The 13,488-nt window shown below is 35.0% G+C and overlaps 3 protein-coding genes across 3 annotated transcripts; 1 reads left to right on the forward strand and 2 right to left on the reverse strand.

Annotated features, from left to right (window-relative positions):
• Positions 1–801: 801 nt before the first annotated feature.
• On the forward strand, positions 802–2,107 carry PHYBLDRAFT_109706 (hypothetical protein; the record flags this gene model as incomplete). The annotated part of the gene is made up of 5 exons (XM_018428130.1): positions 802–1,023; positions 1,095–1,371; positions 1,470–1,565; positions 1,618–1,819; positions 1,936–2,107. Coding segments are annotated over 5 exons (969 nt in total), but the record flags the coding sequence as incomplete, so codon positions are not given.
• A 667-nt stretch (positions 2,108–2,774) lies between these two features.
• PHYBLDRAFT_142579 (hypothetical protein) lies at positions 2,775–4,648 on the reverse strand (the record flags this gene model as incomplete). The annotated part of the gene is made up of 6 exons (XM_018430840.1): positions 2,775–3,164; positions 3,235–3,636; positions 3,722–4,172; positions 4,266–4,355; positions 4,442–4,546; positions 4,596–4,648. 6 exons carry the CDS (start codon positions 4,646–4,648, stop codon positions 2,775–2,777), a joined length of 1,491 nt encoding a protein of 496 aa, XP_018295107.1.
• Positions 4,649–5,033: 385 nt separating this feature from the next.
• On the reverse strand, positions 5,034–8,901 carry PHYBLDRAFT_165558 (hypothetical protein; the record flags this gene model as incomplete). Its single annotated transcript, XM_018435259.1, has 12 exons — positions 5,034–6,005; positions 6,084–6,187; positions 6,403–6,572; positions 6,644–6,791; positions 6,841–7,039; positions 7,127–7,659; positions 7,727–7,817; positions 7,890–7,978; positions 8,053–8,337; positions 8,399–8,521; positions 8,601–8,730; positions 8,800–8,901. The coding sequence occupies 12 exons, from the start codon at positions 8,899–8,901 to the stop codon at positions 5,034–5,036; spliced, it is 2,946 nt and encodes a 981-aa protein (XP_018295108.1).
• Positions 8,902–13,488: the final 4,587 nt, after the last annotated feature.

The following is a 13,488-nucleotide window of genomic DNA, read 5'->3' on the forward strand; positions in this document are numbered from 1 at the left end:
TGCAGGAATACAAAAAGATTGCTAATTTGATTTTCAATCAGTAATAATAACAGATTCTATTAAACTACCTAAAGAAGCAAAGGCGACATCTTTTTTTGAGAAAAAATATGACAAGATGCATTCAATGAGGATTTAGCATTACAAAGCATCACTTACACAAAAATGAATCTCCAAACTTTAAAAGACAAAATAGTACAATCCTGGGTAAATCTATCTCTACCCAAAATAAGTTTCAAGACACCCCTTTGACTCAATATTTGGTTCTAAAACAAGAGAAGTAAATGTCTTATAGTATGTGTATATATCTGTGTATATGGAACTTGTTTGAAGCCAAGAATAATAAAATCTAACAAGTTAATTCGGCCATTCACAAATCATTCATATTCTTTTATTATATTCTGAGATACTATATTTTTGCCACTTTATTAAATAAATGAGCCGCTTTAAACTCTAGGCAAAACAATTGTAGTATTTAATGATAATCTAAAGTTAAAAGGTAAGGCAAAGAAAGAGGAGTGGCTTGTTATGAGCAAGAGTGGTCCATTAGATACACAATACATCCAATCGTATTTCCATTGTCTTTTTTTGTTTGCTATTGTTATATGAATACAACATTTAATTTGTGAGCAAAAGAATGGAGAAGGCATAATATTGTACTCCAGTAATTACGTTAATGTGCACAAGATTGCCACAAAGTACAACGTAATACAGTGCAATTTAACATTAAATACTCAAGCTCACCACTTACATGATTTAGTAACATACTTCTCTCCATCACACTCCTTTACTGTTTGGTTCTAGATGGCCGGCGAATTTAAGCGAGAAAGCCTATTTCAAAAGGGCCCCAAGTGGAAACGAGAGCATGTAGCAGATTACAAATTCGATTTTGTTGACGTTGATGAATTTCATGATCCAGGATGGTGGATGGCATTCAAATTTATTATACTCTATTTCTCTATAGCCATGTCGACACTTGTATATTGTGCTGAACTATGGACAGCTGGAATTTTGTTGATTTACGACGTTAGTATTATAAGCAGCCGTTATCTTCGCATTGTAGAGCACACACCAACAATTCATAAACCTTTCCTTAGAAATGGTCACTTTCAACACAACCTTTGATTCGATTCGAAATTAGTAAATGGATCTATGTTGGTTGTATTATACTCTCGTTCTTGCTTCTGGCCTGGGAAATCCGCAAAGCTAGAAATATCATTCGCTCTCGAAACATTTCGTACGCAGCTACAAACGTAATGGCTTCTCGCTTCTACTCGATGAAGAGCTACTCCCATTTTTGCCTATTTCAAACGATTCATTCCTCAAGAAAAATAACGGATTACATGGCATTTTTTGTGTTCTTTACTCTAAAGGGTAAGTGTATTAAATATGAGTTATTTAACAGGCAAGACAAACAATTAATTAATCGATAAATATATAAATAAATTGTATACATATTAATAATTTACTAGGCTGGAAACGTCTGCTATTTGCACAAAGCCCTCGACAAATTATTGCTGGAATTACAGTATACGCTCTACTAAAGTCGGCTTGGACAAATAAACAAAGTATGTTTGAATATAATGCTTTTTTTATGAATCTAACTCATATATACAATAGATAACTTTGAATTCACTACAAATTGGGATGCATATGGAGAAGATTGGTCTCAGCGCGTGGCGCTCTTGCTGATGAGCTTTACTTGTATTTTATGGTGTCTATCAATACTCTCTTTTGTATTAGGATGCTTTCTGTATCTGCCAATTCTCTGTCACATTCAAGGAAATCTAAAGGAATATTGCTGTCACAAGATTGACAAACGGTAAATTTGATTTCCTTTCACATCTTAAAATATTAAAGATATAATATATATATATATATATATATATATATATATCAATGCTTTTCTAAATGATATATAAATTAAAATATATATAGCATTTCCGAGATCCTGGAGAGACAACGAAAAAGACGAATCAAAGAACTAGAAAGAAAGGAAGCAGCGATTAATGATCAAAATACAAGAAAGAACAACGCTAGTAATCTGAAAAGAGAAAATCTTAACCGTACTGCTACTCTGCCAACTCTTCCCAAGGTAGACGACAGTGATCTTTACTGCGACAAAGCCCCTTTATTCCCTCGACAAAATACATTTCACAGCGAAACCTCGGTACCAATGTCTGGATCTACAGCCGTTAATCTCAATTATCAACCCTCTGTCTATTCAAGATCTGATACGTACCAAGCCTCTTATAAACAGCACAGTGAGCCCGCAACACCGATGTTAAGCCAACGTGGATATTATGATAGTGATATACCACCAGTACCACAACGAGCATACACCCAACCGATGGCTGACACGTGCTTTTTTCAAAATGATCAATATCAGCAAAATATAATTGATAGTTACTCTACTCAACATACCGCGGGGCAAGCACAAATGCCTAACCAGTACACATCTACAGAGTACTCTACTCAGCCTGGATCCTATTTTGAGCCTTCCAATTACTATTCTTCTATACAGCCTATAGAATCTCAGCAAGGAAGACCATCGTCCACTACTATCAATAATGCAATGTCTAGTTCCCCTACGCTGCACCATGAGAATCCTTACAACTATAATTCTACTTCTACCGGTGGGCCCGGACGCCCTTATTGAAATATCTAGAGTAGTAAATTGTTGACCAATAAACTCATCTTACATATTTATCACGAGTACATATTAATATTTTCTTTATTAAAGTAATTGTTTGTATTTAAAAGCAAATAGTAACGCATTATTTCATAGCCTTAATAGGCAGAGGTACTACTGTATCTAATTTCTTACGTTCAGTGTTTTGTGGAAAAGGATTAAAGTAGTCAATGAGGCGAAGGATATCTGGGTATACAATTGTTTCAATATCTTCAGCCCACAAAAAGTCCAAATGTTCCCACGATTTGATAGATTTGACATAGACCAAAGGACTTGGTAGATCTGCGGCCAGAACATTAAAATCAACCAGAGAATCGGACCGACCGTAGAAGATAGCAATGGGAGTTGTGATTTGGTTGGTTGGGAACTTTGGAGGGACATGGTCCATAACTGCGTTAACAGTATGATAAGGCAGACGACTAGGCATCTCATCATACATTTGAAAGCGTCCAACTCTGATGATTTGGAACCAGTGCTATTTGAACAGGTAAAATTGTTTGTTTGTTTTTATGTTCGTTTGTACAAACTAAACGGAAGCAACTTACCACCAAGGATTTTACGCTAGTTAGACTGTAAAGATGCTGGTAGCTAACTAGTTTTTGATCAGCCGTCATGTTCTTGCCTGTCCATCCGAACAAAAACCCAACACTTCCGTCAATCAGTTTGACAAACATAGGTGGACTAATAATTCTTTGCCAGAATAAAGCCAGCTTAAGAGGTGTCTTGCGTCCAAATAGAAGGTATATAACAGAAGGAGTTGCTTTAACAAATGTATCTATCAAGGGGTGTCGGAGTCCTTTTGGGGCAGTAGCAGGGGCAAGAGCGATGAACAAGTTAATTTTTTGATTTAGCTTTGGATTTACAGATAATCCAGCAAAAGCCTGTGCAGTGCCTTGGGAAAATCCAATATAGGTAAGATTTGGAGCACCGGTAATCTTGAGGATATACTTGAAAAAAGAAGGGAAATAATCAGGTTGTTATATAATTAAAGAAGAAGAAGAAACTACTTGAATATGACTTCATTCCACTCACATCCACTACATCAGGAAGATCGATCATTGCAAATTCATTGATAGAAAACTCCCAGAATTGCTGGTGTCTTGGATTCAATTTGAGATGATTTTGGCTGTACTTATTACCGCGTGCATTACCCAGCCAGACATCATATCCTTGTTGGGCAAGCAACAGAGGTAAATTTCGATACTCATCCACATTGCAGACCCAGACTTCCGAAGACATCAAGAATCCATGATACAACAGTACAACTGGTTTTCCCGAAAAGTTCGAGTTGGTCTTTTGTTGCTTAAACTCGTTAATGTGGTCGATAATCTCGATGCCTTTACTATTCTCATCGCAAAATGATCTAAAAACGTCTTTGTCTTTAAACTTATCGGCAGATTGAACTACAGCTGGGATTCGATGGACACAGAGAAGGTAGTCGTCTTGAGTGCGTACTAGATGTTGTTCACACATATAATTCTTCCTAAAGAATATGCATAAAGCAAAATAAGAATAGTAAAAATATTGGGGTAAGGTTTGAAAATAGACAGTCTTGCTTGTACAGCCAAACATTTACCATATCAACATCATCTTCTCAAACGACTCTGCCTTTTCAAGTGGACTCACGTGTGGGTCAGAATCAAGTTTAGATAGCCAAGGGAATGTACTATTAGCATATATTGACATGGTTAAAAAGAAGAAAAAAAAAGTTTTGGTTAATGGACATTCTTTATAAGTCTGTTCAAACTCTACCTATCAATGAATGCATCGATGAGGTTAATGACAAACTTTGGCAAAAATGTTACAATCACTCGAATGACATTTTCAAATCCGAAAAAGAACACTGTTAGAATTAGACTAAAAGACAAAGGTGAGTTGCTTTTCAATATAATTTCATTCAATATACCCTTGGTAGTCTCTAAATGTCAGCCTATCGAGAATGGGTATTGAGAATAGCATGACGAAGGAAGAAAAGGATAAACAAGTTTATTAGAATTAATGGCATTTATAGATATAAAGGAAAATTATCACATTTCAATTTATTTATTTATTTTATTTTATTTTATTTTTTAATTTTTAATTTTTAATTTTTGAAACAAAAATAAAATAAAATAAAATAAAACAATAATAAGAAACTTTATTTTCCATTTTTAGTTTGGAGGTTTTGGTTTATCATAAGTGAGAATTAAGGTGAATGTGCAAGAGCAAATAAAGACGATGAAAGCAAGTAAACGACGAATCCATACCAGCATATTCACCTTTTAAAGTTCTATATCTATAGGCAGTGATTGTATAGCTATCTTTCCTTAAAGAAAGGCTAGAGAAAGTGAGCGTATTCATAAAGTTAGCTCCAGTTATCCTCATTGGACTGACTGGTAGAATTATTCCATGAGCTATTTATGCTGTTTTCTGAAGTATTATCCCATGTGTTTCCTGACTCAAAGTCTTGTTCGTCTATTTCTGACTGTTGTTGAAGGTTTCTTACGGGTCTATCCCATGAATCTTCAGAAGTTTCTTCCCAAGTATCGTCAACAATGTTATTGTAACCATCGTCAGTCGATTCTCCCAAGGGTTTATCAGGGGTTATATCCCAATCGTCATCAGAGATAGGCTCCTCCAAAGGCTCTCCCTCAAAGGTATTCAGTACTTTGAGATACGATGGATCATTAATATCAATATTCAACCATCTACGACTTGTATTCTCTTCAACTTTTGTCAGTCGGTCGACCAGGTCTTTCTCAGTAAGTGTCTCCCAGTTAATATCTCCAAGAGGGTCATCATCTTGAACCTCCTCATCACTGTCACTGTCGTTTTCATAGTCATCATGCCCATTGCCTGCATATTTTGCTTTGATCTTGGCTGCCGTAGCTGTTGTTGTTGGTGGCACAAGAGCAGGTGCATCCCACCCGTCTTCCACTACTACAGGAGCTTCAACCTTAAACTCTTGTTCTAGCTCTTCATGATAGAGCTTGTTGATTTCTGCTGCCAACAGACGCGGAGAGATAGGTTCGTTTGGTGAAGGTATAGGTGTTCCAATGGCCCAAGCATCGCGATTATCCGTCTCAATTTCGTCAGTTGATTCCAGTTCTTCTTCTACCCAGCGATAGCATGTTTCCTTAAAATCAGGCGCCAGATCAACCTCTGTCATTGATATGGGTGCATCGAGATTATAATCTTCCCGATCCCCTCGTATTCTGGTCATGCTAAAAGTTCCACCCTCAGTGTTACTGTAATCGTCTGCAGGTGGGAGCATTTCAGGCAAATAATGTTGCCCATGATATAGTTGAATTAACACTCTCAAATGCTTTTCTTGTGCCTTTTTTTATAGAAAGTATTTATATTATAGTCAGCATTTATCTTGCTTCAGATTTATCTTACGGCTGTATAGACTTACATCGGCAGCTTCTAATTCTTTTTCAGAGTCAACAGTCACCAACCAGTCATCCCGAAGTAAAGGCTGACAGCGCATATAAATGGCAGATACAATCTTCATATTTACTATAGATAAAAGAAAAGGTAATTATTGAGTGCGCATGATTCCTCTGAGAAACTTACAATATCGCCATCTACGGCCGAGGAATCGTGTTTGACTTTGAATGATCTTTAGTGTGTATAGCTCCGTGGTAGGGTTCTTTATTTTTAAGATACGCTTGAGAATCGCCTAGACCACTGTAGTATTAGACAAAACCCTGCTATATTCTCATTCAAATTACTTGCAGAAGACTTGTATTGGATCAATAATAAAATGCGTGCTGTCTTGCGCTTAGATAGAATTTGAAGAATCCTTAAAAGATTGATGGTCCAAAACATGTTTCTCTTATTGGTAAAAGCGACATCATCCGTTTGTTCATCTTTCTTTGGTAATCCTAGATGAGTCAAGAGGCTAATACAGAATGTTAGCCAGATATATTCTTTCTTTGTATAAACATTTTATATACTTTATAGTATATTTACCTGTATTTATCCACATCTGAAATAGTCGCCACCACAGAAGTAATCTCTTGTAAGCCAAGGATCTTTAGGATGAGCAACATACTTCCGGAATCGACCAAAAGTTGGGAAAAGTACTCGTATTTCAAAACATCTAGTTGTGTTCTTAACTCTCTAGATCCAGAATGGCAACATGTTTTTAAGAATTTTGGTGAACTTACGAGACGCTTTAAACCATTTTAACAGTAACCACAAAGTAGCCGACACTGACTTTGCTGTGATTTCTTTATCACGGAACATGTCTGCTTCTTCAATTGTAAGAGATTCTGAACGCTCTCCTGTTTTGGCCGGGTTGATTGATAAAAGCAACAGCTTTAAAAATACAATAACTATAGTTTGCAAATGAGGGACTATATATCTCTATAAGAATTAATGAAAAACATATTAATGAAAAAAAAAGTATTACACACTATAGATTAATAAATAAATAACTTATGGTCTACTTACATAAACTGTCTCCACTCTATCCTCCACAGTTTCATCTGAGGGTTCATTGACAGTCTCCCTATTAGATGACCCATCCTTTAATGATTTTAGTGTCTGCCATCGATTGATTGCTTCTTCACGTTCGTGAATCATCTGATAATCCGCCAAGGATATATGTAGATTAGCGAGATAGATCTCACCAGCATCCTTTAGACTTTTTGGGAAGCTAGGACCATTTTCTGTCACAGGGAGGACTACGGTAGTAAGCTCTTTTGGCATTGGTTGTTTTTGTATTGGTTGTTCTGATGATCCTTCTTGATTTTCTGTTTGAGATACTTGATTTTGTTTGGGAGGAAAGAGAGTTTGGTACGGTAAATCAGTTTGATTGATGGCTGTACTAATACCCATAGCTTCAGATAGTTCTGGGGTGGTTTTGATAGACCGTGGATTGGAAATAATATCGGGAACTTCAGGTGTCGAGAAGGCTGAATACTTTTCGATCATATCCTCTTGAAACAGATAAAAGTCCTCTGGATAACATTTAGTTACAGGGTCTAAACAAAAGAATAAATATAGAAAATAAATAAATACAAGTTATAAAATGCTACTATATAATTATACTTTCCACGACCATCTCGAGAAAGTCCATATCGCTCTCTTGCTCTTTCCCTCGTTTGCTTAAGTTTTTTAGATCCACCAAAGTAAATAAGCACTGTTTTCCATAAAAGAAGCACTAGCTAACGAGATATGTTAGGAAGAATCTGCTACAGAAAATATTATGTACCTTTTTCACTAGCGATGAACGAATATACTTTTCTTTCAAGGTTGTAATCTCACTGAAGAGAAACTCGATGAATCCAGAGTCCAGTTTCACTAATAAACCCAATATGCATGTTTATTTGGTTTAATAAATATTTTGGATATTTTTCCATAAATAATTAGATTACCTTTTCCATCTGAGAACAGCCCTTTTTGACGACAATACTCGATCAGGATATAGAGCAGAGATTGTAGCTGGTTAACCTCCTTGATAGTATTTTCTAGAGTGATTTGATCCACCTTTCCCTGACTTTTGATTTTGATTAAGTTTAGGCCAAATACATGGCTCATAGGTTTATTGACATACTCAAGTGTGTGTAAAGAAGCATAACTGCGTTTCAATGCTTGAAAAAAAACCGTCATTGCTCCAGTTTTGCATAACAATGAAAATGTCATTTCCCCTTTTATGTCTCCTGTAAATTAGTCATATCAGTAAAATAATCATAAAATATGATCCATTGCTAATTTTCCGACCTAAAGAGATCAATAGGAGCTTCTTCAAGGCAATTAGGCGCTGGTCTTGTTCTGTGTATTCAAGCTGGTTAAGCAAATCTTTAACCTCGTCTTCACGTTCATTTGCATCTTTTTTCTTCCACACTAGAAAGAAAGATCAATAGAATAAATTACACTATGTCGTAGCTTGTATCTAAAGTTTAATTATTGTTGCTTTTTTTACATGGTCCATGTGAATCTATAGAATCGTGTCGACATGCTTGTAGATCTGAAGCTACCTCTCCATAGCTAAAGAACTCATCGATCTCTAGATAAAACTCTTCTGTGTCGTGATATTCATACGGGTGAACTTGCTAGAGTACCAAATAATAAATAAATAAGATAACAGGGCAAGCGAGACAAGAGTCGACTAGAAATTATACCTTAGTCTTGGTGGAGAGCGCTTTGGCCATCTGCTTTAGATAGTCTGGAGAAATTAAAGGATCCTGCATCTTTTGGTCATTTGAGACCTGTTCATTAGACATGCGACAAGAATCTATAGCGTTTTATTCAGTCTCATTGCTCTCTACATGTATATTCTTTGGCATTTTGGTTTACTTTTGGGTTGCGGACAAGGGGATAAGTAATATAAACTCGACCAGACGTGACTTTTGGAAATCTTCGCGTCCCAGAACTTATCTCAAAGGGAAGAAATACCATTTTTGTGTTGGCAATTCTTCACTTTAACTAGATCTCTTCATCCAACATGGAAAATCTTCCGCCTGGTGTACCACATGATCCTCAACAAATGAATGAAACTACTGATAACTCCCAGATCGCCAATATTTCTGAAATGATCCGCACTTGTAAGATGTACAACCCATTTAAGGATGTAAAGAATTCTGACCATTTATTTATTTTTCAGTGCGTGTGCCCGATACATCAGTCTCAAAAGAGGTATATCATTCAAAACATAATAGTAAAAAAAATAAAAAAGCAAGAAAATAACAACTAATTCTTATATTTATATCTTTTGAATGACTTGCCTTTACTATCATGTAGCTGTCAGGATTTCTCGAGAATGGGAAACTCAATTATATTGAGCCAAGGATACGATTCGAAAACCATCCGAGTATTAATGAATGTACACATCCGTTCATTTCCTTTACAATGGCTAGCAATTATAGTTTAATTCATTCATTCGACAATTTCTTAATGATCACTTTTCTATATAGATATTATGAAGTTTCGAAATATGAGATCTATAGTCGAGGCCAGTCCTGTACTCCTACAAAAGCTTCCCGAAATTGAACACGGGTATCGAGATCTAATTGCTGCCTTGGTACAAGAAAGGTATACGTAATTTCTTTTTGTATTAATCACCTTAACACAGACCTACTGATAAAACCAGATAATATCCATCTATTAGTGACGAAAAGATAAATCTTCTTTCTGTTCGTATCAATTCAATGCTGTCCCCTTGGATAAGAAAAGAAAATGGTAGGCAATATCTCTTTTTTCTAACTTTTCCCTCATCTTTATCCCCCCTATTTTTAATTTATAAATATTGTATGAAAAATAAATAAATAAAAAAAAGTGCTTTAACAATTTTATATGATTTTATTAGCTGTAGATTATTTCTCGGAGCTTATTGAACGAACAATCAGAGCAGTAGCACATCGAGAAAGATATGGTGTGAAACACAGTGCTATCACTTCAATTGAAGGTGCACCTATCTCAGTTCCCAATGTAAATATTTAATACAAATGGGTTTTTTTTTGGTTTTTTTTTGGTTTTTTTAAAAAATTATAAAATCTTGTTATGTTTTTAGCATTTAGCGTTCAGTCGATGGGAAATAAATGATATTTCAAACTTCCCTCTAGATTTACAACAAGTTATTGAAGCAAGAAGATCAGAAAGAAGAAAGGTAATATATATATATATATATATATAACCAACTTTGAAAGGGACATGATCTAAATTGTTGTCTTAAGATGTCCGAGTCTGTTACAGAGATATTTTCGAGTCTTTCCCAGGAACAGAAGCTTAGTATACTAAGCACAAAACCACGAAGAACTCAAACAAAAGCTCCAGTCGATACACAAGTAATCTGATATATAAAACAAATATAGGGCTTTCTAACCTAGGAACTAAATTTTTTAGATGAGCGAAGAGCTTCGAAAGGCTGTGGAGGAAAATGAGCAAGAAAAAGAGGAGAAGAGAAAGAAAAAGGTATAAAAGAAATAATATATAGAACTTCATTTATTTTTTCTTTAAAAAAAGTACTATTGAAAATTGTGGATAGCTATTCTAATATTGCGTTCGTATTTAGGAGGAAGAAAAAATCAGACGTGATGAAGAAAAGAGACTTCGGGAAGAAGAACGTAAAAAGCGAGAGGAAGAAAAGAAATCCCGCGACGAGGAACGAAAAAAGCGAGAAGAGGAAAAAAAGCAACGAGATGAAGAACGCAAGAAGAAGGAACAAGTAAGTCCTGCCGCTTTTTACTTTAGGAACGAAGAAAATAAAGAAAGGCCAATTTATAAGAATCAAGGAAGCTATAAACTAACTCATAGCCTCTATCAATGTAGTCTCAACTTCGGTTAACATCTTTATTTACAAAGCCCAAAGAAGAAAAACCAACAGGAACACTTTTATACGACTCTGGTAAATTGATCTTCTTTTGTCTTGACTTTGATTGCATGATATTTAAAATACCTTTCTCTCTCTCCTCGAAATAGCAATGACACCAAAATCTACACTATTTCAACCTTTCTTTGTCAAGGAATTTACAACAATGTCTGTTCCAAATCCTACGATAAAGCAAAGCGATAAATTTGAAGAAGTTCTGAAAGGCTATTCAACTATCCTGACCTCAAGTCCTCCTAATGGTAAGTCCCTGTTCTTTAAATAATAATAACAACAATTTATACTTACTCTATAAATCTATCTTAGAGTCTGTAGGTGTCCGCGAGCGGTTTAGAAATGAGTTAAAAAGTCGTGGGCCCAAGACTTCAAAGAAGAGAGGTGTTCAGCGAAAAATTAATTTGCGTACGGTTTGGCTTGGCCCTGGATTATCTGGCGCCAATGCTGATTTCCTAAACAATCAAAGTTTAAATTCACTCGTAAAGATGAAGCTTCTTCATTTCCCAGAAGATGTACGGCCAGCTTACTATGGTAATAATTAAACATTATATAATTATATATAAGGATGTATATATAAAAATATATCTCACTTTAGGTACATGGACAAAGTCAAGCCAGAGCATTTCCGGAAGGACCCCATTCGCAAGAGACGAAAAGCTGGTTGATTATGAGCATGATAGCGAGGCTGAGTGGGAGCCAGAAGGCGAAGGTGAAGACATTCAGAGTGGAGACGAAGACGAGGAAGATTTTGGTGCAGATACAGTAGATCCAGAAGACGTAAGTACTACTTCTTGAAATTAATTACGTATGTAATCTCAAGTATCGTATTTAAATATTTACTTTTAGGCAAGTTGGCTGGTTCCTGAAGGATATGTATCTGATAGTGAACGTATTAACAGCGATGAAGAAGATGGATATAGCGAGCAAGAAAGCAAAGGCACAGGACATAGTTTACCATTACGTCCACCTACAAGAAAGGTAAGCTATACTATTGATAATATGTAAAACTCATTGTTATATTTTTCTAGAATATGGCTTCTGGTAAAAAGATCATCGGTCCATACTTTGAAAATGACTCGGATACATCTGATGAAGAAACATTAAGGCCATACAAAACCAAAATGTGTATAGGTATGCTTATTTAGTTATTTAGGAAATGTTATTCATTGTTTTATACCTTACTCACCTCATATTCTTTTCTCTTTTTTTTGTGATAAAAGATGTCGAAGAAGGGTATGATCCATTTGCTGTATTAGATGGTACCAATTCATCCAATGGTGCGAAGACTTCGTCGTTTGTAAAAGAACACACTGATGCATTGATTAGCGTAAGTATATATACATACATTATACCTTTTTTGTATAATGGAAAACACCATATTGAAATCTTTGTTGGTATTTAGGTTATCCTAAGCAAACCGGGTAATATGAAGCTGTTGGTATCGGAAGCAAAGTCACATGAGTAAGTCTATCTAGAGTAAAAAGTAATATCTCTCTTTAACATAAAATTTTATAGAGCGTTAAAAGATATTTCACGGCGACATATTGAATCAAAGATCAAAGAAATCGCAGTAAAAGAAAAGCGAGGCAAAGATACTGTAAGTAAAATGATTTATTATATTATATATCACTAACATTGCTTTACATATATATATATATATATATTACTGCACTCGATAATATAGAAAGCTATTTGGCATATCAAATAAAGATTTCGCTATTATATATATATATATTACTTGTACAATATTCATAAAGCTTAATTCTCAAGTACTTTATATAAAATAGCAAAATTTGCTGTTAGTACCATTTTCTCTCTCAATTCACCCATTCTTCTAAGCAAAAATTTATTGAATTACTATATTTGATTAAGTAGAATACACTCGTGGTAAAGATCAATTTTTTATACATGTTTATAGCGTCTCTTTAGATCTTTTTTTTTTATTCAATTTAAATCATATCAATCATATACATCATATTATATATACATACCTCCTAGATACTTCCACACACAAATAGAAGCTTTATTATACTGAGTGGGTATGCATAAAAGTCTATATTATTCTTGACACCACTATATGCTAAATGATCACAAAGCCTACCATGCATACAATGCGAGAGATTTTTGGGACATACATCTTTACTGTCGGACATTTAAACAGCATCTTTTTGTGGTGTAAATATCGATATTGTCATTTTTAAACCTATTGATATCTCTATGAATATTGGTTTGTTGGTGGTCAGACAAGCACTGGACACCATCAACTGGCTTTTTATACAGCTGTACTTAGTAGAAAAAGAACAAAATTTCCCAACTTTTTTTGAGGTGTACGTCTTGAGAAAAATGGTCATCAAAATGGACTTTTTGGTGCAAATAGCCAAGAATTCATTAGTAAATAGTTTTTATAGAGTGAAAAAATGAGATGTTTTGACCAATATTAAAACAATCAATGTCAAACAAAATTAAAATGGTGGAACGGCGTATAATG

The sequence above is a fragment of the Phycomyces blakesleeanus genome (genome assembly GCF_001638985.1).
Source record: "Phycomyces blakesleeanus NRRL 1555(-) unplaced genomic scaffold PHYBLscaffold_5, whole genome shotgun sequence".
Lineage (NCBI taxonomy): Eukaryota > Fungi > Mucoromycota > Mucoromycetes > Mucorales > Phycomycetaceae > Phycomyces > Phycomyces blakesleeanus.